The sequence below is a fragment of the Orcinus orca genome, chromosome 13 (assembly GCF_937001465.1).
Source record: "Orcinus orca chromosome 13, mOrcOrc1.1, whole genome shotgun sequence".
Lineage (NCBI taxonomy): Eukaryota > Metazoa > Chordata > Mammalia > Artiodactyla > Delphinidae > Orcinus > Orcinus orca.
This window is the reverse complement of record NC_064571.1, coordinates 29,398,647-29,424,927: the sequence shown is the minus strand read 5'-3', so window position 1 is coordinate 29,424,927 and position 26,281 is coordinate 29,398,647. Positions and strand designations below refer to the sequence as shown.

The 26,281-nt window shown below is 53.0% G+C and overlaps 1 protein-coding gene across 1 annotated transcript; it reads right to left on the bottom strand.

Moving 5' to 3' along the window:
• Window positions 1-26,281, bottom strand: FBXO41 (F-box protein 41). The gene is made up of 13 exons (XM_004277078.3): window positions 26,140-26,281; window positions 11,528-12,567; window positions 9,777-10,002; window positions 9,199-9,272; window positions 8,573-8,931; window positions 7,551-7,792; window positions 7,203-7,318; window positions 6,930-7,082; window positions 6,669-6,764; window positions 5,140-5,258; window positions 4,822-4,980; window positions 3,245-3,360; window positions 1-3,113 (listed from the first exon to the last, which is right to left on the bottom strand). The coding sequence occupies exons 2-13, from the start codon at window positions 12,427-12,429 to the stop codon at window positions 3,051-3,053; spliced, it is 2,625 nt and encodes an 874-aa protein (XP_004277126.1). The 5' UTR covers window positions 12,430-12,567; window positions 26,140-26,281; the 3' UTR covers window positions 1-3,050.

The window sequence follows — 26,281 nt, the reverse complement described above, 5'->3', positions numbered from 1 at the left end:
AGCAATTGCTGAGGGACTGGCTCAAACTCCACTCTCATGGGACTAGGAAACCATGAGCTGCCTTGGTCCTTAGGTGGTCTCCTGGCCAGTGAAAAGCCATGGTTCTGGGTAGCCCACTTTCTCTCCCTCAGGGATGCAGATACAGCATCTCCTTTGTTCTCTGCCTGTGCTGTGGGGAGGCAGCCTGAATAAAGCACGATACACTCAAGCCAAATACCCCAAGCCTCCCAGGCGCTGGGCTGGCAAGGAGAGGTGGTAAGGACACCAAGTGGCCATCACCCATGGGGCCTCTACACATGCTGGGACCCCTGGAGCAGGGCCTGTGTTGGTTTGCTCTCACAGATACTCCTCTTTTGCATCTCATCAAGGTGTGAGATGTGGAAGAGGGCTCTCCTGTGGGTGAGTGAGGAATAAGGTGCTCCTAGGGGGTGGCCAGGCCCTCCCCATCCCTGTTCCCCACCCTCAGCCCTAGCTGTGTGCTTGCCAGAGAAGTGACCAAGTGAACAAAAGCTCTCCACTCAGCAGCAGGGCTCATCCCCCTGAGGAGAGGCAAAAATAGCATCAAGCTGGTGGGGAGCCCGCAAACCCGCCAGTTCTCAGGGCACATATGAAGGCCAGGGCACGCAAGTCTGTCAGCCCCAGGTGTGCAGCGGTACAGGCTGTGACCCATCGTTCCCACGGACCTGTGCAATATGCTCCCCACACAGCCCTCACACACTCAGCTAGAAAATACAGGGCGGGGGGCTTGGTGGGTTTCCTGGAAACAGCCATACTTGTTGAGAGGCAAACTCCCCACCAGCAGGAGAGGGGAGTCTCGTTCACTCTGCTGCCCCAGTGCCGGTGGTGCTCGGCGCTACTGCACAGAAGGAACCTACGACAACCGTCAGGCCTTTCAGCACCACCTTTCTCCCACTCAAGCCTGCTGCCTGTGCACCCTGACCTCTCCCAGAACTGATGCCAGGCATTCCAGCAGGCATCTTCCCAGGGAGAAACTGCCCAAAGCCTTGTATTCAGGGATGGAGGCTACCTAGGGCAGAAAAAGCCCCTCAGTAGGACAGGCTCAGGCCAAGCAGGGCATCCCTTTGTGCTTTGTCCGGGAGACATCCTGGGGTCACAGGGGGCAGGGGCTAGGGAGGGAGGATGCAGTTGGCAAAGCAGAACAGACACACCCAGGGCAACCAGGCCGAGTGGACCTCCACCTCCGTCCCAGGCCCCAGAACAGAGGAAAGTTGTGCTTCTCCTTCGTGACTCCTGGGGACAGGGCTGAGGAGGTAAGAGCCAATGGAACTAGCTGCTCTGGGGTGGGGATGCCACACAGACAAGGCTTCGTGCAGGACTGGACAAGGAGCTGCCAACATGCCACCCTTGGTATTTGGCGTCTTCAAAGGGCAGGGCCCGAACAAGCCACGGGAGGAAAATCATCAACAATGAAAACAGCCAGGACACAGCTGAGTGGGGAGCCAGGAGAGCTGGGTACACTTCTGATCCTGTGGGGTCCCAGCTCTGGACGCCTCGTTGCAGGGTAACCCAGAGCAGGGCTGATGTCCGTGCCAGGTTGCGGCAGAAAGTTGGGTTTCTGGAAAGGACTGAGAAACTAGAGGAGCCCAGCCCCAGCCAGGACCAGTGGCCTAATGATTAGGGCTGAGAGCCCACCCTGTAACAGGAGAGAAGGAAACCCTAAGATGGACCTAGATCAATGTTTGAAAGAACTTTCCAAATGAAGGTTGGCAGGACCCACGGCCTTTGCGCCACTGTGGGAGTCCTGAGAGGCGGAACTGGGGAGACCTGAGTCTTTAGAGCCATAGTGCCAGGACCTAGCCCTCTGGGAACCGTGCAAGGGTCGGTGAAAGCCCCCATTTGCATTTTAAGTCAGTGGTTCTGGCTCAGGTCCCAGCACTGCCCCTGGCAGAAGACCCCCAACACAGCCCTCAGCCTGTGAGGCCAGTGGAGATTGAGGAGGGAGGCAAGTCCAGTGAGGCGGGGGCTCTTCCTCATTCTTGGCCCCATGGGTCTGGCTCCCTACCAAAGCCACATCTTTAAGCAAGCTAGCCAGACGAGGAAGCAAACTAAACCACCCTCCTTCTGGACTCCTCCAGGCCCTAGCACAGAGGGCAGCCTAGTGATTCCCTCTCACACAGCCTTGGGGACCCAAAGACCATCAGATTCCTGCCCAAGCACCCGGATTAGAAGTACATTCCTGGAGGACAGGAACTGCTGACACCGTTTCCCAGAGACTTGGGATTGGTGGAAGTTATAGAAACATGCACCTTTTAGCTCTGAATTTAGTTCTGGTGTGTCGTGGGTATGTGGTGGCTGGGAGGGATCTTGTCTTTTCTACAGCAATAAAAACTCGAAGTTTTCTCTACCTTGGTAGGGGTGGTCTCGATGTCCTGGGGAGAAGTTCTGGACGAACGTCTTGCCCTTCCACGCCCACCCCACTACCTCGCTGCACCCCCTACCTCTCACTTTCGGCTGGCCGCATCCCCAGACCCCTAGGGTTATCCCTGGAAAATACGGACCCAGAGCCCCAGCGGGCTGCCTGGAGGGGGTGCCCCACAGAAGGCTGGGACACGGCAGGGGGAAGAGAAGAGCCCTCCTTGCCAAGTCCGAGCTGCCTTGTGGAGCAACCCTCTGGCCTGGAGCTTAACAGAGGCTCCTGACCAGGAGGCTGGACCTCACAAAGGGGAGGCCTGCCCCAGCAGCCCGAGCGGCCGAGGCGCCACTGGTGGTTATTGCAGATCTTCAGGGCGACGACACCAAGTGCTGGTGGGACTCAGCTCTTCGCTGACTGGGCCCAGAAAGCTGCTTCAGCTGGGGTTGGGGTGGGAGTCGGGGGACAGCTGTCCAAGCCCCGGCCCTGGAGAGGCAGTGCTCAGGGTCAGGCCTCTTGCTCCACTGTCCCAGCAGGACAGGAGACTGACAACCCCTCCGCGGAAGCCAGGGATAACACTAGGCCTCCAAAGGTCTAGTACAAATCAGGGTCCCTCTGGAGGTCCAAAGAGGGTGCCCTGGTGTGGGGCTGGCAGGGGCCCTGCCGCCCCCCACCCGGGTTAGCAGCCGCCTTCCACCTTGATGTGCAGGATCTTAGAGAAGCCGGGCCTCCGCCGTAGGGCCTGCGGACCAAACCTGCGTTAGTTCCCCTCAGGGCAGACAGGTGGAGCCCTCCCTTCAAACACCCAGGTCACCAACCCCAACCTAGGGATGCCACTGGGGGTCTTGGGCAGCCTCAGAGACAGCTGCTCACCTGGAGTTTTGTCACCATGTCCTCAAACAGCTTCTGGGCCTCAGGGCTGCTGGGCTCTTTGAAATAATCGGCAATCCCAATCTGGACCACAATGGACTTGAGGTTCCGGCAGATGCCTGGGAAAAGGTAAGATGGGGGCCCATGCCTGATCTGTTTACTAATTAACAGAATCAGAACCCTCTGAGAGACAATCGTGTGCCAAGCACTGGGAGCAGATCCATGCTGCCCTGGACTCAACTGGGCAAGGGGAGAAGGTGGAGGGTGAGGTCAAAGAGCAGAGGCTGTGGTGGACTCTGGGAGGACGAGTGGACAACAGCCAGTTGTGCAGGGGCTCTAGCAACTTCCCTGGCAGAGGAGACCGCTGTGCTATGGTCTGGGCATGTGGAAATGAATTACAAGGACGGAGTGGCTGAGGTTAGGCTGACGGATCTCAGCTGGAGCACTGGAAGGGGGGAGGCAGGGAACAAATAAGCGGGGAGCAGAGGGCTTAAGGGACTGGATGTTGCCATGAAGTCAGGGGAGGAGAAGCAAGAAGGCCAGGAGGCTGAGAGGATTCTAAAGGTTACGATTTTGGAGGCCAAGCAGTTAGTTCTGGTGGTTAGTCCAGGGCGGGGCCCTGAGGCTGAATTGGGGGAAGAAGAGGATCCTGGAGATGATAAGAAGGTTGAGGAACCTTCAGTGCTCAGGACGTGAGGTCCTGCCAGGGGCCAAATGGTCCCGGATGATGGTCTACCCTTGGGCGTGTGCAGCCCCAGCTGGGTACCTGTGTCCTTAATGAAGGTGGAGGAATGACTGGGAGGGGAGTAGGGGCTGGAGGGAGGCAGGGGCCAGCGGAGGTGTGTGTGTGAGTCCCCTGAGAACTGTTCTAGGGGGCTCACACATTATCTCATTAATCCTCCCACTCATTTGGTTTAGAAGTCAGCTTAAAAGATGGGGATACAGGGCTTCCCTGGTGGGGCAGTGGTTGAGAGGCCGCCTGCCGAAGCAGGGGACACGGGTTCGTGCCCTGGTCCAGGAGGATCCCACATGCTGCGGAGTGGCTGGGCCCGTGAGCCATGGCCGCAGAGCCTGCGCGTCCGGAGCCTGTGCTCCGCAACGAGAGAGGCCACAACAGTGAGAGGCCCGCGTACCGCAAAAAAAAAAAAAAAAAGATGCGGATACAGAACCCAAGAGAAGTACAGTAATTTGCCCAAAGTCACACAGCTAATAATCAGTAGAGCCAGAACTGAGACCTAGGTCAGCCAGTTCCAGAACCCATCTGTTCTGCCTTTGCCCTTGGCTGGAGGCTCGTGTGGGGGTAGATGGTAGATGGTGCTGAACAGCTCATGCCTCCAACGTGGACAGAGCACAGGGCAATACATATCACTGAACCATTTGGGTCAGATGCTGGCAGGCCTTAAATGCCACACTGGCCTCAGAAGGCACTGGTGGCAAAGCCAGGACTAGAACCCTGGTCAATCTGACCCCAGTGCTGGTGTTTGCTGACTAGGAGCGAGAGGGAGTCGGTTATGCTACTTGCTGACAAGACATGGTAAGAGGCAACACTGGGACCCCACCCCACGCTACCCATCACTCACTGTTGAAATGCAGCAGGGCCTTGGGGGTGACAGGGGTGGCCGTGAGCACCAACATCTCCAGTCCCTTCAGGCCTTCCCGGCAGACCTCAGCCGCCACCTCTTGGGTGATCTCCGACACGTGGTCCAGCTCCAGGACCTGCAGTCGCATGCAGTTTCTCGCTAGGAAGAGGGAAGAAGAGGCAAGGTCCTGCTGACAAACAACCCCAGGTCACCTCCTGCCACCACCCAGGCTGCAGCCCCGAGTCCCTCTGGGATTTCAGTGTTGCATCCACGCCTGCTTCCCATCACCCCCTACCCCAGTCCCAAGGAAAGACTCACCGAGTGATGCCAGGCCCTGCACCCCACAGCCAGCACCCCCGACCCCCAGGGCCCGGAGGTGGGGCCAACAGCGACCGATCATCTGTAGGCAGCGGTTACTGAAGCGCGTGGGCTGCTGGCTGGAGAACAGGGTGGAGGGAGGGCTGTCAGGGAAGCCCCTGGCTGCATGATACCCTGAGCCTGCTCCTCTGTCAGGACCCGCCCCTCAAAGGCGAGGCCCCACCAACCACCCAGCTGTTCAAGTCAGAAACCTGGGATCTTCCCTGACTCCTCCCCCTCACCTCCTGGTAAGACCTGCAGATTCCGATTCCTGAATAACTCTTCAACCCACAGTTCAGACCACCATCCATATTCATCTGAGTTTACAACTAGTCTCCCTGTCAGTTCATCCAGCGGCTGCTGACAGCCAGCCACTCACTCCCATATCCTTTCACTCAGTCATTCAACAGAAGCTTCGCAAGTGCCTGTCATGACCAAGAACAATTGAGCTGGGCCCTGGGGACACAGTGGTGACACAGAGACATGGTCCCTGCCTCCAAGAGGTGGGCAGTGGGGGGGATGACACAGAACATTCCTAGTCTGACGTCATCCCGTTTTTTAAGATCTAAAATCCCCCAGTGGCTTCCCAGTGCTTTCTAGACAAAATGCAAACATCTAAAACCCCTTAGGCAAGGCCTTCTGACCTTGGCCCAAACCTTCCTTTCCACACTCATTGCTCGCTGGGCCCTGCCCACCACTCACACCACACTTGCTCCTTCCCTGAACACTTCATCACTTAACAATCGCCCACCATCTGCCACGTGCTCAGTACCAGGGATACAGAAATGGACATTCACAGCCTCTGCCCTTAGAAACATGAGTCTGGTGTAGACTGAAATATAGAGAAATTATTGTAAAATGGACTACAGCAGGGGCCATTCCTCTCAGAGGAATGGAGACAGGGGAGCAGTGACAAATTCTACCAGGGTGTTAGTGACAGGACACTGGGGGAACCCGGAAGGAGGTGTCACGTGGAGAGAGGCTTGAAGGCCAGGCACAGGGAGTGAAAAAGCCTGGCATGTTTGAGGAATTCCAAGTAAAGCGATGAATGATCTCACACCCTGGATTCTCAGAAAACCAGCTCTTTTGTACATTATACGATGACCTCCCTGAACTGCCTTTCATGTGCCAAACAAACCTGGCTATTGCCAGCTAGTGTGGGAAATAGCCCACTGTGGGCTCTGTAGCCTTTATGCACACATCTCATTTGAGCCAGCTATAGTCCTAATAAGATCGACAGATCTAATACCACCTTCATTTTACAGTTGAGAAACTAAGGCACGACTGGGTAGCCCAAAGTCACACTGCTAGCCGGCCAGGACATGATCCCATGTCTGATTCTGAAGCCCTGCTCCTGTCGCCTAAAGACACAGACTGATGAATGTGAATCTGTCACCCCAAACTGCATATGGAATGGGCCCAGATCTGCTCAGCCCTCAGCCCCACACCCAGCCCCAACCCTGCCCTTCCCCGCCCATGCCTGGGCTCACCAGGGGTGAAGTGGCGCCACCTGGAGGGAGACAATCTCTCTGCAGCCTGCGCCCAGGGCCCAAATGACCTCATGGCCCACCGGGTCCGTGGCGCTTCTGTTGAAAAGATAAAGCTGGGGCCACCAACTCTGAGGGCCTCTGCTCCTTTCCCTTGGGCCACAGAGCTCTTGGGTCCCTTTGCCCAAGAGCCCTGGGGGAAGGGTATGCAGAGTCCAGGGATCCCTGGGGCCCGAGGCCTTGCTTCTTGCAGTGCGGACCCACCTGTAGGTGACAGCCTGCAGGGCGCGGCAGTAGCAGCTGGCCAGCCAGAGCGAACGGTCGGTGAGGACGTTGGGACAGTGGGAGATGCGCAGGATCAGCAGATTCCCCCCAGCTGCCTTCAGCAGAGATTCTAGCCCTGCTTCCAGACAGCCCCTGGGGATAGCCAAGAGGTCAGGGCACTGTGTGTGGCCAGCTCCTCCTCTGGGAAGCATCCCAACATCACTCTGGGTCTGCAGCCCAGAAGCAGCCCCCACCCACCCACCGTGGCCTCACCGGGTACTCCGGGCATACTCCTCTTTGCTCTCCTTCTTGCCCCGCTGCCGGGGCTTCAGGTTCTGCAGTGTCAGCGAGTGCGCCTGGGTGCACCACTGAGCCAGCATTGCCAAGAACTGCAGGGAGAGAGGGGTTACCTGGGGATGAGGGGATCTGAGTTTGGTTGGCTGGAGGTGGACCAGCCCCAGGATAGGAGGCCTCACAAGAGCATTTCGGGGAGTCAGGTTGGAGCCGGGGTGCTGAAAAGTTTGCAAGGACCAGACCTTGTGGGGCCAGACTCTGCCAGGAAAAAGGTGGGTTCACAGCAAGGGTGATTGGGAGGGCGGGGCGGCAGGCAGGGACAGGCACCTTGGAACAGACGCGGGCATTCTCAAGCAGCACCCGTGTCCAGACGGCAGGGTGGCGGGCCACGAAGCGCCAGTCCCGGCAGACCTCGGCGGCATGTAGCAGTGTGCGCGTGTCCAGGTAGGTGAAGATGCAGAACAGGGCGGCTCGCATCTTGAGGATCTCCGGGCTGATGACCTCATTGGAGCGTGAGGGGCTGCCCCTCTCAGCTCGCCGACCCCGCCCACTGCCTCCCTCAGGGCGGGCTGCACAATATCACGGGGTCAAAGGTCAGTGTGCGGTATGGGTGGGGAGCTGGGGTAGGGTAGGAGCTGCAGGAGGAATGGGCATGACAGAACCATCCCAGGGGACCAGCAACTTGGGAGGAGGGACAAAGGGCCTCTGCTTCCCCCTCCTCTGCATCACCCTCATTCTTAATTTTGCAAATTAGAAAAAGGTGGCCCTTCCTCAAGGGAACTTTCTTTTTAAGGTCGTATATCATCACATAGTCCAAAGTCATCCCCCAGATGAGGTGACTGAGTCAAGGTTGGAGAAGGAAGGGGCTTGGACAGAAACCCTGCATCTGTGAACAGAATGCCGGCGAGAGGTTGCCCAGAGCAGTCACCAAGGCACAGCCATGCACCCTGACCTGAACTCTCCAGCCTCTTGACCCTGACCCACTCACATATGCACATGGCTTTGTGTGGATACAGGAGAGGGTTCGCCCTGCTGTCCCCAGGCTTCAGTTTGAACACTCAACTCCTCTCCTGTGAATGTCATGTGAAGGGACCCCCTTAGCTGTGGCATCCTTGTGCAATACCCAACCTGAGTGCCCCTGTGCTACATCACCGCCCTGTCCCAGCAGCTCCTGCTCCAAACTTGCTGGGCCCTGTGCGGGAGCGAGTTTGTCATTCTCATTGTGGGAAGTCTGGGGCAAGGCGAAAGGCGGTGCAGAAGCCCAGGAGATTTACTGCCTCAGCCCCATGTCCCGAGAGCGCCCAGCACCATGGAAAGACTGGCCTCTCAGTCCCCCTCCTGAGACTCACCAGAGAGCCGGCAGCTGCTCAACGGCCCAGCCATAGCAGGCCCAGGGCGGGGGGCATCCGAGGGGCCCTCAGCCTCTGACTCGGTGGTTCGGGAGCCCACATCCGAGACGTCACCTTCCTCCCCCTCCGTGCTGTGTTGGCGAGGTCTGCGCTGCCAGTTCTGGATGGCCTGGCGCCGCAGGCCTGAGCTGCGAGGGGGCTGGGCCCGTTCCAAGCCGCCGTTGGCAGCCTGGACCCGTGTGCCCAAGCCCCCGGGGCCACTGTCCTCAGGGGCCCCCTCTTCTGGCCGGGGCAGCTCCAGACTGTCACTGTCATAGCAGCCTGAGCTCTGGGATGCAGCTGGGATGCGACTGCAGGCCCTGGGGTAGGGTGGACCAGGTGGTGAGGAGCAAGGGGTCCTAGGCCTGCCTGAACTCCCCATGCCACCCCACCACTGGCCAAGGGCAACCCACCCACCTTACTTTCCAAGAGTCCCCTCTGAGTGTGGAAAGCCAGACAGAGGTGACCCGAGGAGGACGGGGGGAGAAGGGGAAGCCACGGCCCAGATGGGCCAGCCAGCCAGCGAGCCAGTGGATCTTTCCAGGGGGAGGGTGGGCTGTGTGGGGCGGGCCAGGCCCGCGGCTTACCCTGTGCTGGGAGAGGAGCCATGCCGTGACACTGCATACGTGCTAGGCATGGCCAGGCCCGCGTGGTGTTCTCGCTGTGGGCCCCCAGAGTGGGAGGGAAGGGCAGGGGGCAGAGGAGGCCAGAGGATGAGAAGGAACAGGAGAAACAGGGTACAAGATGGAGAGAAGGGGGGGTGGAGAAGAGAGAAGGAGAACAGTTGGGAAAGATGGACAAGTAGACAGATAGACAGCCCAGAGAGGCAGGCTCCCCAGCCCCCTCCCCACACCCACCAAGCACCCCAGACCCCGGCTTGTGGCTCCTGGGCTCTCATTTGCAGGGATGGGCAGAGGCAAACCCCTGCCTGAGGACTGGGGTTGCTGGATGGTATCTCACTACAGCCTCAGGGCTGGCACGTCTGCTGTCAGAGGGTCTCCCCTATTCCTGGACCCCAACTTCAGGCCTGGAATCTGCTTATGGGGAAGAGCCAAAGAAGGAAGCACGGAGCATCATGGGGCAGGGGGTGGTCAGGCCATGTGTGAGGCATGGCTGTAGGGGGTCAGGTGTGCAGGTGGAGGAGGGAAGGCAGATGGGCACTCACCGTCCTGCCTGGACCCCGGGTACTGGGCCCAGCACCACTTCCCCCACCTCCGCGGCCCAGGCTGGCACTGGGAGTACTGCCACAGCTGCTGCTGATGACCTGCAGCTGCCGCTCAGCGCGGTCGGCCCGCTCGAGGAGCTCCTCGATGAACTGCTGCAGCCGCAGCTTGGCGCTGGCCTCCCGCGCCGCTGTCTCCTTCAGGAACTGGTCAATCTGCACCACCTCCCTGGGCCCGGAGCAGTCTCTTTACCCCAGTGCCTTGGCCTGGCTGCCCACCCACCCTCCGGAGGAGACCCTGAGCGGTAGGGAGAGACAGGGGCACAGCTGGCCGCAGGGTCCGCTCGCGGTCACGTGGGTACACACAGAACACACCCAGGAACACTGCCCCACACAACACCACGGCACACACAAAAATGCAAGCGCATGTTCCGAGTCATACACGCACACCCCACCAACCCAGGCCCAAACACACAACCAGACACCGCTGCTCCCCACAGAAAGACTCACAGGCGTGCTCAGTCACACACAGTCACCTCCCCTCTCCAGAAACGCTCACGGGCACACGCTTACAGTCCACATAGCCCAGCAGACAGCCCCCCACGCTCATGTACATGTACTCGTATCCCATTCATTCACAGGCACACAGTCTGAGGCACAGTCCTACCAACACATTCAAACACACACACTTTCAGAAACGTTCTCAGATTCAGAAAAGCACACTTATAGTTGCACCAACCTCCAGGAGTTGCACGGACACACAGTACACTTAACAGTCATGTGAGTATTTACTCTCGAGGGCATTCACAGTTGTTCATGCATCCATTCACCATTTACAGGCACCTTCTAGGTGCCAGGCACCATTCTAGGTGTTGGGGTGTCCCATCAGTAAACAAAGCAGAGAAAAATTCCTGCCCCCCATGGAGCTTATATCACAATGGGGACAAATAAATAACATCTGTGTTCTTCATAATTCTACACTGAAAGACCAGAGGAATGAGGAGAAGCCAGCAAAGAAGACTGAAAAGAAGCCAATAGAAAGACAGACGGTAATTCCAAAGAAAGTGTCTTAGAAGCCAAGTTAAAGAGGCGTTTCGAGGATCAGCTGTGTCAAATGCTGCCAATGGGGCAAGTAAGATGATGACTTGGCCTCCGTAACATGAAGGTCATTTACGACATGGAGGATAGTGATGGAGGTAGACAACTGATCAGAGTGGGTTCAAGAGAGAAAATGGGGAAAGAAATTGAAGATGAGGAGTAGAAACAATATTTTCAAGGAGTTTTTCTGTAAGGAGGAGAGAAGGAGTGGTAGCTTAAGGGGGAGATAGGGTTAGGCAGAGTGGAGAAAGGACCGTATGTCTGTATGTTTTCAGTAATGATACAGTAGATAGGGAAAACCTGACGGGGGCAAAGGGAGAAGGGAGAATTGAGCCATGTCTTTGAGTAGGCAAAAGGGAAAACGATCTGGTGTCACAATCAGGAACTGGCCTTGGTAGGAGGTCAGATAAGGAAGAGAAACCGTCTTTACACACGCGGTCACACTGCCATGGACTCAGAGTCCTAAACACACACCTTCATGACACTCTTGGCCACACGCGCACCACCATTACATGCTAGTGGCCACAGATCCCATATAATTTGGGCACATACATAGCCACACTCACGGTGGTGGCGGCGGCACAGTGACACGCGTGGTCACCTACTCAGGAACATTCGCGGACACACCCACCCACAAGGCCCTTCAGGCCACTCACTGCTGCTTGCGGCTCAGCTCCTGTTCCTTGTGCACCAGGTCCTGCTTGAGCGAGGCCAGCAGCTCCACACTCACGTCCACCTGGCGCGAGAGCTCGGAAGCGCGCTCCTCCAGCTCCTCCTTCTCGCGCCCCAGCCGCGCGCTCTCCTGCCGCGCAGTCTCCAGCTCCGCCGCCTTGCGCTCCAGCTCGGCCTGAAGCCGGCCCACCTGGCCCGCGATTTTCTGCTCCACCTCCTCGCTCAGCCGCTCCAGCCGTCGGTCCACCTCCAGCTTCTCCAGCGCGCGGATCTTAAGGCGAGCCAGGCCCTCTTCGTAAGCCACATCGGCAGGCGAGGGAGACGCGGGCGAGGCAGAGGCGGGCCCGGGGCCAGGCCCGGGCGGCGGCGTCGAGCACGCCGAGGAGGCCACGGACTTGCGGGCGAATAGCTCCCCTAGAGGGATCTCGATCTCGCGGAGCGCGTAGCGCGCGGCGGCGGCGGGCACGAGGCCCGGCTCAGCCAGCTCCTCGCAGGGCAGGCTGGCGGGCACCAGGTCGCCAGGGAAGTGGGCGAGGGGTGCGTGGTGGTGATGGTGGTGCAGCAGGTGTGGCGTCGCGGGGGACGGCCCGGCCGCCTGCTCCTTGCCCTGGAAGGACGTGCTCTCGAAGACCTCGCGCCGGGCGCCTGGCACGGCCAGCAGGGCGGCAGGCTCAGGCGCCAGAGGGAAGCCGGAGGCGGCGGCGGCGGCGGCGGCGGCAGCCGCGGCCGCCGCGGCGCCGTCGCAAATGCTGTTGGTCTTGGAGAGGATGTAGAGCGTCTCGTACGTGTGGCTGTACTCCAGGTGCGCGCGCAGCGACGACAGGCTCCGGAAGCGCTTGTGCTCCCCGCAGCGGGGGCAGCGGTAGGGCAGGTCCAGCGAGGCCATGGTCCCGCCGTACCCGCGACTCCCGGGCTCCACCGCGGCCGCCCTGAGGGTCAGCCGGGCGCGCTCATGGGGGGCTGCGGGCGAGCCCCCCTGAGGGGTCAGGCAGACTCAGGGCGCTGGCGGCCAGGGGCAAGGAGGCTAGAAGAGAGGGAGCAAGCCTTAGGAAGTTGGTATCCCTCCCCACCTCCAACCCGTATCCTCCACCCATGACAAAATTGACTTCCCCAGAAAACACGTGCCCAGAAGAGAGAGGCGAGGGGAGACCAATGGCCAGACCTCCCAGAAGGGACTGGCCTGCTCCAGTACCTGTGTGAGGGCTGTGCATGTATGAGAGTGAGAAAGAATGAGAATTCTCTAAGAAAGAAAGAAAAAAAAAGCATTAGTTTTATTTATAATAGTTACAACCTGGACATAACCGAAGTGCCCATCACCAGTAGAATGGATAAATTGTGTTATATTCATAATGGGATGTTACCCAGCAGTAAGAAAAGGAACTACTGGTACATGCAACAACATGGGTGAATCCATTTAATATTACGCTGCATGAAAGAAGCCAGACTAGGTTGCATACTGCTGGATTCCACACATATGGAGTTCAAGAACAGACTAAATTGATGATGACAGAAGTCAGAAGAGAGTTTACCCCTGGGGCCTATACAGACTGGGCAGGGGCAGGAGGGAACTTTATGTAATGCTGAAAATGCTCTCTATCTTGATATGAGTGGTGGTTATACAGGTGTATATGTAAGGTTATACAGTTTACACATATGTACACTTACGATTAGTGTACTATATGTACTAGCTTATTACATCTCAAAAAACATGCTTATTTCGTGTCTTGCAAACCACACTCATTAGGCCAGCTGGACTACTGGTACCATGTTGCAGTGACCAAGATGTCACCTCACCTGATGATACCTATGTATGTCACTGTTCCCGTTCCTGCTTCTGTCCCACTCCCTCCCATCCCTGCTCTGCCCTTTGCCTCAAGGGCCATGATACTTGTCTTCTCCAGGTTCCTTCTGGCACAAGTCACCACCCTTCCTGGCATCCCACTCCTGGTCACCCTGAATGCCTGCTGCCCATCCCCCCTCATCTCTGGCTTCCGGTCACCCTTCCCCTGCCTTGTGGGATCCCTACCCTATTCTTCACTGCCCTCCTCTTCCTAACTGCCTGCTACCAGGCTTCAACCACCTCTGCTATCACTGTGCTCTTCAAGTCACAGACCACCTGCTAATCAGACAATGTAGTTGTCATCAAGGGTCTTCACCTACTTCGTCCCTTGGATAATACTACTGACCACTCCATGTTCATAGGCTGCCATGAAGCTGCCCCGTTTGGGTTCTCTGACCTTTTCTTCTTGCTGTCTTCCTAATCTTCCCATCTCCTGATGGGAGGTCTGCCTTCAAGCCCCCTTTGCCTCTCTCTGGTTCACTCCCACAGTCTGGTTTACTCACATCTTTAAGCCTTGACTCTCAGCCCTACCTCTCCATCCTGACCTACTCTTGAGTTCCGTTTGCCTTCTGGCTTTCCACATGGATGTATGGGTGGATGCCTGTTCCCTTTGCCAGCCCAGCACCCAGTCATCCCCCTGGCAACAGCACCCTGCTTTGACCTTGGGGAACCATCCTTCCTTCCCCACTTTCTCAGTCCATGTGGTCTGGGTGGGGGTTGATGGTTCACCCTTGCTCCAGGGGTAAGAATGTGATATAGGCCTGGCCAATCAGAGTCCTGAGATGGGCACAGATCACCCAACTTGAGTCAATGAGTCATTTCTCCGGGACTTCTCTGGCATTACTGGGGAAAGCATCCTCTTTGGGCTCAGGTTTCAAAGCTGATGGGGAGGGCCAGAGCTGTGAGGGCCATCTTTGCCTCCTTTGGGAATGAAGCCTGGGAATGAAGCCAACACAGACAGGTAGAAGTGAGATGGAGAGAGATTCCTCACACTGTTTGAGATCCTGGTCTGTTCAATTGTGTGAGCCAATCAATTCCTTTTGCTTTAGCCAGTTGGAGTTGGGTCTGTGTTATCTGCACCAGAAAAAATTGCAAACTCAGAAATTAGAATCAGAAGTCAAATTTTTTGGGAAAAAATTTTAGAAGGAATTAGCTGAAGAGGGACCGTAATGCTTCCCCTGCTCAGAAGTCGGTGAAGCCTGCTACACAGCAGCAAAGCAGCTGATGAAACTCTCCCACGGCCTCTAGAGCTCAGATGTTCCTACCAAGGCTGGAACTTTAGGGGACTTGTAGAAAAATGTCCAACAAGAAAGAGACACACTCTGGCTAAAAGGGGCCCATCTGAAAGCAGAGAGGAAGAAAATGCTCCTTTGCCCAGAGAGGCCCTTTCTGCCTGAGGCCAGTAATTCAATATGGCTGAGAGTCAGATAATTAAGAGCCAGTTCTCTGCTTCTAGCTAAAGTCAGCTCAAGCAAAGACAGGCAGGCTGGAAACGCAGAGGGAGACAAACCTGGGGCCTGAGAGGTTCTTCACTCCTCAGGCCTTCTTGAACCCCTCCTGCTGTGCCCTCCCAGCTCAACAGAGGCAACCGTTGCTTCCAATACAAGTAGCCTTCCAGTGGGATGCAGCTTGAGGGAGAAGGGGCAAACGAAACTCTGCCTCTCATCACAGACTAGGAGTTTGCATTGCCCTGCGGCAGAGGCCTAGCTAGAGCCACAGAATCATGGGCTCCTGGGACAGGCAGAGCATCAAGCCCTGTTGCTAAGAGACAACTCCTCCTCCTCCCCCAACAGCATCACCAGGGACTTGATTCAAGAATTATAACTTTCGGGCTTCCCTGGTGGCGCAGTGGTTGAGAGTCCGCCTGCCGATGCAGGGGACACGGGTTCATGCCCCGGTCCAGGAAGATTCCACATGCCGCGGAGCGACTAGGCCCGTAAGCCATGGCCGCTGAGCCTGCGCGTCCAGAGCCTGTGCTCCGCAACAGGAGAGGCCACAACAGTGAGAGGCCTGCGTACCGCAAAAAAATAAAAAATAAAAATAAATAAAAATAAAGAATTATAACTTTCAATAGGTCTCTAGTTTGGTTAATAGCTCTGGGGATGGCTGAATACGAACTGACTGAGAGCTTTCTAATCATTAAAGGGATCGTATTGCCAGGAAAAACCCACAAACCTGGAAAACAAAGGCCAGGGATTACTCAGCCCCTAAAGTTTCCCACCCCCAAACCTGCATGGGAGGTGACCCCTCAAAGCCCCTTTTGCACATGGCCACAGAGCATGAAGGATAAGGGATGCTCTCCGAGACAGCAGAACCAGAGCAGCCGATAGGTGGGCCAGGGAACCTCATTCACGCCGACTGGTCAAGCATGTGGACTGGGCTATGGACTTATGACCCCTGAGTGTTCTCCCTCACCTCCCCTCTTCAACTGGGAGGGTTTTGTTCTTTCAGTTATCCAATTTTTCTTCCATCATTGTAGTTTGGCCATAAATTGAAAGACCATGAGGGGCTAGCTCAGTACCACGACAGATAAGATCTTGAATTGGGGCTGGGCATGGTAAGTGGTGAGAACTTGGAACGTCTCCTTCCGGAGGTGGGACAAGTGTGTTTTAAGTTTTGTGAGGGACAATTGCATTATGAGAAACAGAGAAAGTTTTAAAATTATACGAGAAGGGGGATCTGTCTAGATCTTGGACAGAGGTGGAAGGTAGTGGACATTTATTGGTTTTGCTGTTCAACTCCAGTCCCCCTTTGTAGGTAGACACCCCAGTTTTCCCTTGGAGAACCGTTTCCCCCCCACTCTGAGTCGATGTTGTTTGGGTAGGGCTGACCCCACCCCCAGGCTCCAGGGGAGCTCATGTGACCTTGGCCTGTTCATCAGTCACAGTTATCCCTCCGTACTGGGTGAGTTTCCTAGGCCAGGCCAATACAGCCACTCTAGACCTGTGCTCAGCCGGCAGAGTGTGAGGCTGGAGCTGCTGGTGGCCCTTTCTGTCCTCTCTCTGGGTGAGAAGAAGAAAAAGACTCCTCATGACATCCCTTGAGCACCCAGATCCAGATGTGCCCAACACTTTAACCCAGGACTTGTCAATTGTGTGAGGCAGCAAATTTTTTTGTAGATTAAATCATTTGAATTGGTAGCCAGTAATGAGGCTCTAAACTACCACAAAGACCCACAGCACCAAAAAACAAACCTTGGACTTCCCTGACCCACTCCCCAGCATCCCTGTTTCCCTCAACAGTGCCACTGTCCTCCCAGGCACCCCACAGCCCTGGCCACCTTGATTTGGCTGTCTGCTAGCCATCAAGACCAGCTGATTTCTCCTTTGAATTCTCTCAACACAGCTGTTCTCTTCTCATGCTTTGTGCTCCCCCGACCCCTGGACTGCTAGTCCAGCCTTTGGTCTCACAGCTCTCTACCGCCCTATATCAGGCACCAGATGCCTCTGACTAGACATAGCTCCTGCTTACGATCCTTCCATGATGCCGATCATCTGTCGGCTGCAGCCAAACTCCACAGCTTCATGCTTTGGCCTTGATGTACTCTTGCCCATTTGAAAAATGGCCTGGCTGTGTCACTTGCATTTTTTTGATTACTAATGGCTGGACATTTTTTCACAATTTATCGGTCATTTATATCTTTTTGGTGCCTTGACTATGTACTACTTTGCTCATTTTTATACTGAACATTCATCTTTTCTTGTTGATTTTTTTTTTTTTTTTTGGTGGTACGCGGTCTCTCACTGTTGTGGCCTCTCCTGTTGCGGAGCACAGGCTCCGGATGCGCAGGCTCAGCGGCCATGGCTCACGGGCCCAGCCGCTCCGCGGCATGTGGGATCTTCCCGGACCGGGGCAAGAACCCGTGTCCCCTGCATCGGCAGGCGGACTCTCAACCACTGCGCCACCAGGGAAGCCCTCTTGTTGATTTTTGAAGACTTTTTATAATATTGATATTTTGTCATTTATATACTACAAATATTTTTCTCGAGTGTGTTGATTAGCTTTTACTTTTGTTTACAGTCTTTATTGATATACTAAAGCTTTAAAGTTTCCTTCAGTAAAATCTTTAGGATATCTCATTTTGTTGTCATGCTTAGGAAGTCCATCCCTATCCAAGGATTATATAAACTTTTAGTACTTTGTGATCTCCTTTTTTAAAAAGTCCAGAACATTTTTTAAATTAAGGGCTTTAAACAAATAACCATAATATTATAACTGACAATGACTGGTAGCATGCAAATATTTCAGGCTGTGTGGTTTCCTTTATACACTGGAGTTTTCATCCATCTAGAAATTTTTGGTATGCATGGTGAAACAAGGATTTTAAAAAACCCAACTTTTTGTTATGGAGATTTTCACACATATTCCAAAATAGAGAGAAAATGATGATGAACTCCTATGTACCCATCATCTAGCTTCAGAAATTATCAACTTGTGGCCAGTTTTTTTCATCTGTACACTGTTCTCCGGCTCACACCTCCTCCGTCACTGGATAATTTTGAGCAAATCCAAGTTATTGTATCATTTCATCTAAAAGTACATTAGTATGTATGAGATAGGGACTTAAATTTCTTTTAAAAAACTAAATATTAGTCACTGTTCTAACATCACCATCTTTTAGGTATATTAACACTCAAGAATCTGAAAAAATTGGTATAGACGATCTTATTTACAAAGCAGAAATAGAGACAAGACATACACAACAAACGTATGGATACCAAGGGGGAAAGGGAGGGTGGGATGAATTGGGAGATTGGAATTGACATATATACACTATTGATACTATGTATAAAATAGATAACTAATGAGAACCTACTGTATAGCTCAGGGAACTCTACTCAATGCTCTGTGGTGACCTAAATGGGAAGGAAATCCAAAAAAAGAGGGGATACATGTATACATATAGTCGATTTACTTTGCTGTACGGTAGAAACACAATATTGTAAAGCAACTATACTCCAATAAAAATTTTAAAAAAAAGAGAGGAAAAAAACCCCCTCAAACAGTAGCCTTGAGGGGTAAATCCAAAAGATGGTTCTCTGAAAAGACCAACAAAATAAATAGCCCTCTGGCAAATCTATTCAAAGAGAAAAAGAAAGAAAACAAATACATAACACTATAATGAAAAGATGGATATAACCACTGACACAGAGATTTTTTTTTAATTACTGAAATGCTACCAGTTACAACTCCTGGCCCAAATTTTTGAAAATCTGGATGAACTGAATGCTTTTCTAGGAAAATATAAATTATCAAAATTGACTCAAGAAGAAATAAAAAACCTGAATAGACTAATGGCTATAGATAAAACTGAGGAAGTTGGCGAAGTGATCAGGTATATATTATAAGGAGAACTTGGTTCACACACACACAACTGTTCAGGAACAGGGTTATTCTTCATGCACGTTCAGCCGGGTTTCTGAGCGCCTGTGTATGCCTGTCCATCTCAGCTAAACACTGGTCCTTCCTGTGGGGGAATCTTGCCTACACCTTGCTAGCACCTTGCTAGCCAGGCTTCTAGAAGAGCAGGGGAAGGGGGAGGCCTGGGGGTATAGGCCTAAGTGTGGATGTGCGAGCTAGAGGAAGGAAGGGGCTTCTGGGATCCAGGTGGCTCTTCACCTGAGGCCAGCCCACCCCACAGTTTCCCTCCATCTGCTGGAGCTGAGGAATGACTATGAATCATTCTTAGGAATATTTCTGCCTAGATCTACCCACCTTCTCAGCATGAGCATGAAGCTTTGCCTGAACGCAAGCAAGAAGGTGATGGAGGGAGGAAGGGAGAGAAGGAAAGGGCAAAATAGAAGTGTTGTCTATTCAAATTCCATCACAATCCTGTACTGTGATCACCTTGACAGAACAGTCAGAGATTTTCCTTTTCTAGTCTCCCCAAATCAGCAACCTCTGCAGACCGAAGACCTGCCTCCTTTCTCAGCCTGGCCCTGCCTCCCTGCCATCCTCAGGACCTGTTATCTCCTTCCCCCATCTCAGATGTCTATCTCAAGTCTACTTTTTTTTTTTTTAAATCTAGGGGGATTCCAGGGACTCCAGTCCTCAGTCAATACTATTAATACCTCATTTTTTTAATTTATTAATTTATTTGTTTTTGGCTGTGTTGGGTCTTTGTCGCTATGCACGGGCTTTCTCTAGTTGCAGCGAGTGGGAGCCATTCTTCGTTGGGGTGTGCGGGCTTCTCATTGTGGTGGCTTCTCTTGTTGTGGAGCACGGGCTCTAGGCACACAGGCTTCAGTTGTTGTGGCAGGCGGGCTCAGTAGTTGTCGCACACGGGCTTAGCTGCTCCGCAGCATGTGGGATCTTCCCAGACCAGGGCTCGAACCTGTGTCCCCTGCATTGGCAGGGGGATTCTTAACCACTGAGCCACCAGCGAAGTCCAAGTCTACTTTTTTTTAAGTCCAGCCCAAGGTTGTTTTCTTTGGGTAGAAAACTCGATCAGAAGCATTAGCTTTTTTTTTTTTTTTTTAAGGCTTTCCAGTGTGTGAGTTTCATCTCCTCTCAAATAAGACCAACCATGTCCAGATGTGTGCCTTCTCTGGCTCCTGTCTACTGTCACATTTTCACATGTTGACTGCCAGAAACACAGATAGTCTTGCATTTTCATGGCCTCCACTACCACGTAGTCACTAAGAGTTCCTGCAGTGAACATTATTATTTTTATCTGCTCAGCAAGTCTTCTTTACCTTCTGGTAATAGCAACATCTCATCTCCTCTTTGGTGAGCTGCCCCTCCCCACTCCATGTGGTTCTGACAGGGCTGCCAATCCTAGTAGGGTGGACCCAGACCTGACCAATCACTGTACCCCCATCTTCTTGGCCATAATGATTCCTCAGGCTGAACCAACTGAATCCTTCACTGAGAATTTATATGAAAGACTGAGGAGTCCTCTTGACTCTCTGGGATCACATGCTAGGGATGATGAAGCTGTCTAAGGCCTTTTGCAACCTCCACCCATGACATGGAGAAAACCCATGACTGGTGGGGAGAAAATGTGGCAACACTCAGAGTGAAGCCTAGTCAAGAGTTAGAGAGTCTTCACCCACTTTTTTTTTTTTAATATTTTTCTTATTTATTTATTTGGCTACGTTGGGTCTTCGTTGCGGCACATGGGCTTTCTCTAGTTGCAGTGAGCAGGGGCTACTCTTTGTTGTAATGCGTGGGCTTCTCACTGAGGTGGCTTCTCTTGTTGCGGAGCACAGGCTCTAGGCATGCAGGTTTTCAGTAGTTGTGGCATGCGGGCTCAGTAATTGTGGCCCTCAGGCTCTAGAGCACAGGCTCAGTAGTTGTGGTGCACGGGCTTAGCTGCTCCGTGGCATGTGGGATCTTCCCGGACCAGAGCTTGAACCCATGTCCCCTGCATTGGCAGGTGGACTCTTAACCACTGCACCACCAGGGAAGTCCTTCACCCACCTTTGAGAACCTGTGTACAGTTATGCCCAAGATCCACTCATCCCTCTTTTTTCCAGTTATATGAATCGGTACATATCCTTTTTTGCTTAAAATAATCTGGGTTGGGTTGGATTTCTGTCATTTGCAATCAAAAGTCTTAACTAATACCCTTATAAATCTGTATTTCAAACCTAGAATTCTCTCCTAAACACTATTCCAACATGAATTCATTCAACGTACATTTACTGAGTACCTGCTCTGTGCCATGAACTATACCAGGTGCTGTGCTAGGGATGTTGAGGACACACAGACCTACAAGATCCAATCCTTGCCTTCAAGCAGCCTGTGATCTGGGACAGACTAAGGGATTAGATGGTGTAGTCATGAGATAAATGTTATGCAAGAGACTGGCACAGAATTCTACACTTAGCTTGAGGAACTGTGGGGGGGGCTTGGGGAACCCCCAGATGTAGTAGCATCTAGGCCGACTCTTTCTTTATTATTAATTTTTATTGGAGTATGGTTGCTTTACAATGTTGTGTTAGCCTCCACTGCAGGCTGACTCTTGAAGAGCAAAATAGAGTTGTCAGGTGAGGAAGGGCAATTATAAGGTTGGGGAGGGGAAGAAACAATCCTGAGCAGCAGAAAGAGCACGTACAAAGGCAAGGAACTGAGAAAGAGTATACCTCTCACAGGGAAGGAAAACGTAAACTCCATGAGGGTAGAGACGTTATCTTTCTCCATCACTGCTATTTCTCCAGCACTTAACAACAATGCCCGCTAAGTGCTCAGTAAATGTTTGTGGAATGAAGGGATGGCAAGGACTTAATCAGATGTAGTTTAGAGAATGGACTACAGAGGGCCAACGTCAGGAGGAAGGCTACAGGAACACACACGGAAATTGTTAGCCAAGGTAGCAGGAGTGCAAATTGGGAGAAGGATGGATCTGGGAACAATTAAGAAAGGAGAAGGGAGAAGGCTTGGTGACAGAATGACTGCGGTGGGTACGAAAGGGAGGAGTCAAGGGTCAGGCTCAGGTTTGGAGTTTTGAGCATCTATGTAGATGGGGATGAGGTTCAGTAAGGAGGGAAAATGAATGAGGGCAGGTTTGGGGGAGAGAGAGTGAGTTTGGTTGTAGATTCCATGAGTTTGAGGTTCCAGTGGGCCTTGAAAATAGAGATATTTGGTACATAGTTTGCAATATGCAATATGGAGCTGAAAATACAATTTTGGCAATTTAAGCCTAAAAACAAAAGTGGATGAACAGGACCACGGAGAGGGTGCAGAGAGAGGAGAGCAGGGGTGGAAAGGTGGACCCTCAGAGAGGCAGAGGAGGGAGAAGAACCAAGAAGTTCCTACGAAGCAGCAGCAGAAATGGGAATTCTGGCAGGAGACCTTCAGGAAGAGAGGACGTCATGGATGGAAGGAGTGGGAAGGAGTAGAGGAAACAGTGTAAACAACAGGAGTTGACAACTCGGTCAGAGCAGAGGTGGAAAAGGTCCACTAGTGACTTTAGAGAGGGCCACTTTGATGAGCCTGGCTGCTGTGGGTTAAGAAGAGAGTGAGGTGAGGATGTGAGTAGACAGTGAGTAGACGCAGGAAGCTCAGCCGTGAAGGGAAGGGGGTTGCATGGGAGAATCAGAGACGGTATTGAAAATGAAAGACACCTGACATATTTAAATGCTTCTTAGAGATAACCTAATTTTAATCTATACCATCACTTCTGCTAGCCTGAGGCATGGATAACTCAATGCCTCAGACCTGTAATTTATAGCAATTCTTTTTTTAAAAGTGTTTCTTAGAAGCAGCAAGTAGGGAAGACGAAATGGATGATATTTTAATGTAGGCGGCTGAGAGCTTAATATGACCAATAGTGAACTCATGATACCACAGTGCTCCCCTTGAACCCTGCTTCTTCCTCCTGTTTCCCATCTTGACTAACATGCTCATTGTCTACTTGGCACCCTGCGTGCAACCCCCAACGCATCTCTGAATTCTCAAAGTCCCCCTCAGATCTCATCAGTTGCTGATTTTTGTCAATACTATCTTCTAAATATTTGACTCTATTTGTTGCTTTTCCTATAGCCCTTTTCCTATTATCCTCTTCTATCTGGACATTGATACTGTTTCTAACTGGAGTCTAACTCCTCCAGCTTTGAATTCTCATGGTTTCCTCAAAAAGAGATCCAGTCATGTCACTCTAATTCTTATAAAACATCTCTGAAGGCAGGCCATCTTCTAAGAAGTAAAGGCCACCCTGCCTTGCCTGCCCTCAAGGCTGACTGGAATCTGACCACCACTCAGCCTTGTCAGCCCTAGCTTATGCTTCCCACGTGCATCCTTAGTGAGCCCTATGGGGCTTAGCTTCACTGAGAAGTGCCATGTGATGTCATATCCTTGAGTCTTGGCCCATGCTGGTCCCTCTTCCTGGGACTACCTCCTCTAATCGGTGAATTCTGCAGGCCCAGCTCAGATGCTACCCTTTCCATGCGGCCTTCTACCCGCTCCTCCAGCTCAAGTCACATCACAACATGAATCACTCCTCATCATAGCTCTTCACACATGGTAACAAGTATCACATACTGGATGGTCATGGACCTGTTTGCACATCAGATCCTACCCTTCACATATATTGGAGGGCAGGGGCAATGCAACTGACTCATCCTCACACCTTCCACACACACAGTAGACCTCAGTATATTCTTAGAGGAATCACAATGAATAATGGAGGATGAATTGATTGATTTATGTAACCAAGGTGATTTCCACCACTCATTGTCATGGAACTGGGTGAATTTGGTTACAATTAAATCAATCCGAGAATCACCTTGAATAACATTTGCTTCTGCAACTCTGCAAGTCACCCACTGGGAGGTCAGAACTTGCTGTGTCTTCTCAACACTGTCGCTCTAGCAGAGCTCCAAGGCTTAGGACTTGTCTGCTTCATTCTATTTTATCCACCCAACAAAAAGATGTTGAACACAAAGGCCCATGCCAGGCACTGAGGACACAAAGATGACTAAGACAGTAATGCTCTCAAGGTGCTTGCAGTCTAATAATCAAAGCAGGGAACATTGACCTACTAGTTATTCTGGTGAGACAACATGGTTTTCACTTAGTTCTCACGACAGTGCTGCCAAGTACGTAGTATCACCTCCATTTTAGGATGAGGAAATTGAGGCTCAGAGTGGCCAAATCACTGGTCCAAGGCCAGTAAGTGACTTAACAAACTGTCGCTTTGGTGGCACCCAATGAGCCATCCCTCCCAGTATTCTTGCCCTCATGCGGTCCTCTCCCACACTGACTCAGAGCTTGGCCGTGTGACTTTGGGCAATGGGACATTAAAGCCTGATGCAGGCAGAGGTTTGATAAGCAGTTCCACAGACCTTATCCTCTTTGAATACTTCCTCTTGGAATCCAGCTGCCATGGAGAAAACTTGAGCTAGACTACTGAGTGATTTAGATGGCGTGTGTGGAAAGGCCCTGGAGGATGAAAGGCCATCTTGATGTTCCTTTCCAGCCAGTCTCTCTCAACTGTATGCACCTGAGAAGGGCCAAGTGAGCCCACAGTCACAGCCAACCCACATACCATAATAAGTAATAAATCAGTGTAGTTTTAAGCCCCTGTATGCCGGAGAGGTTTGTTATACACCAGTGAATAACTGAAACGGTGACAAGCTGGGATTTGAACCCAGTCAGTCAGTACCATTTGACTGACTTCAAAAACCATGCTCTTAGTTTCAGTACTATGTTCCTTCTGGTTGGGAGTGGAATGTCATACCAATACTATAATATTCATAGGTTGGCCCATAGTAGCACTCAATAAGTATTTGTTGAATGAATGAATAAAGGGTGTGGTGGGCTACCAGAGAGGTAGGAAAGCCCAGGGAATTCAAAGGCAGGTTGGCAATTACCTTTCCACAACCATGACCCACTTTCCCACTACAAATATTCCAAAAACAAATATTCCCTAAATCTAGAAACAAGTATGTGGATATCACCAAACTCCCTCTCTAGGTCTCTTTCTCTGTTAAATTCAGATCAGGCAAAATTGAGAATTTCACAGAGTTTGGTTTTCGATGGTCATTCCCCTTGCCCCCAACTCTCTACCATGCCCCTGGCATCTTCTCTCCCTCCCACCTGGCCTTCTGGGCCCAGCAGCTCTTTCTCCCTCTTTCCATATAAAATCCACACGCAGGAAAGCAGAGAAGGTGGAAATTACAGAAATGGGGGAGGAAGATTTGGATATTAGTAGATGGCATTACAGGCCAAAGAAATGAAACTCTAAGCTCAGTGCTTCCAGGAGACATCTGCCAGCAGGTGGAGGAGGTATTTTAAGGATGGGGAGCCAGCTGGAGGTGTCCCTGTGGTTGGGGAATAAAGGAATGCCCCCTGAATCCCCCAAGAAGGCAGAGGCTCTGGCTCTCCACACCTGGGGCTGTGGCCCAACATCTGTAGTTCCCAGAGTAGTCACTATAGCCTGGTGAAGACCCACAGGGGTCACTGCGTCCAGTCCGCTGCTTCTTGGCAGCTCTGACAACTGCCTTTTCTGTTCTAAGCTCCCCCTCATTCTTAGGCTCCTGCAAGCATGCACACACCCCCCAAGGTCACACACACATGGCTCCAGCACCTGGATCCACACCCTGAAAACCATCTGGGTCCTTCACTGCAGACTCAACCTAAGGAGAGAGCAGGCCCCACTCCTGCTCACAGGCAGACTGTGGCAAGTGCACACAGGCACCGTGGCACACACTCACATGCAAAGCAATGCAGTGGGGAGCACACATCCAGACCACTGTGGGCACAGTCACCGGCGGAGGCACTGGGATATGAGGAGACATAAACATGCGTGCACACACATGCACACCTCCAGACCATCCAGACTTACCACACGTGCACAGGGGCACCCAAACCCTCCCACCCTCAGACACCCGCACAGGTGCCCAGCCAGGCCGCAACACCAAGCCCCTCCCCCACCCCTTTTCAGAAGCAGGTGGAGAGGGCTGGGGTTCGAGGGCGCTCTTCCTCCTCTCTCCCTCTGGCCCCGGCTCTCCAAGGTCCAGAGTCCCAGTGGGATCTGGAGCCCGCCCCGCCCCCCAGCCTGGCTCGAGGAGCGACTGGCGAGAGGGGGGATGGGAAGCCTGGTCCCAAATCGTTCTGATTTTAAGTCCTTAAATTAACCGCCTCCTTGCCTCTGCCCTGGCCTGCCCAAATCCCCTCCCCCGCCCCGGTCCGGGAGCCTCTCCGGCCTCCAGAGGGCTGTGGGAGAGAAGCAAGAGAAGGCGGCAGCGGCTGGGGTCCTCCCTGCCTTCTCTCCAGGAGCGGTCCCGCAGCACGCCCGCGACTCGCCCTTACCTACTCCACCCCGCGACGAGGCCAGGCCCCGCGGCCCTCGGCTGGGGGTGCAGAAGCAGCCCCCGCGTGCCCGGGCCAGATGCAGGGCCGCCTCGGGGCCTCGGATCTCTTTCCCCTCCGCAGCCTCGGGTAGCCGCCGCGG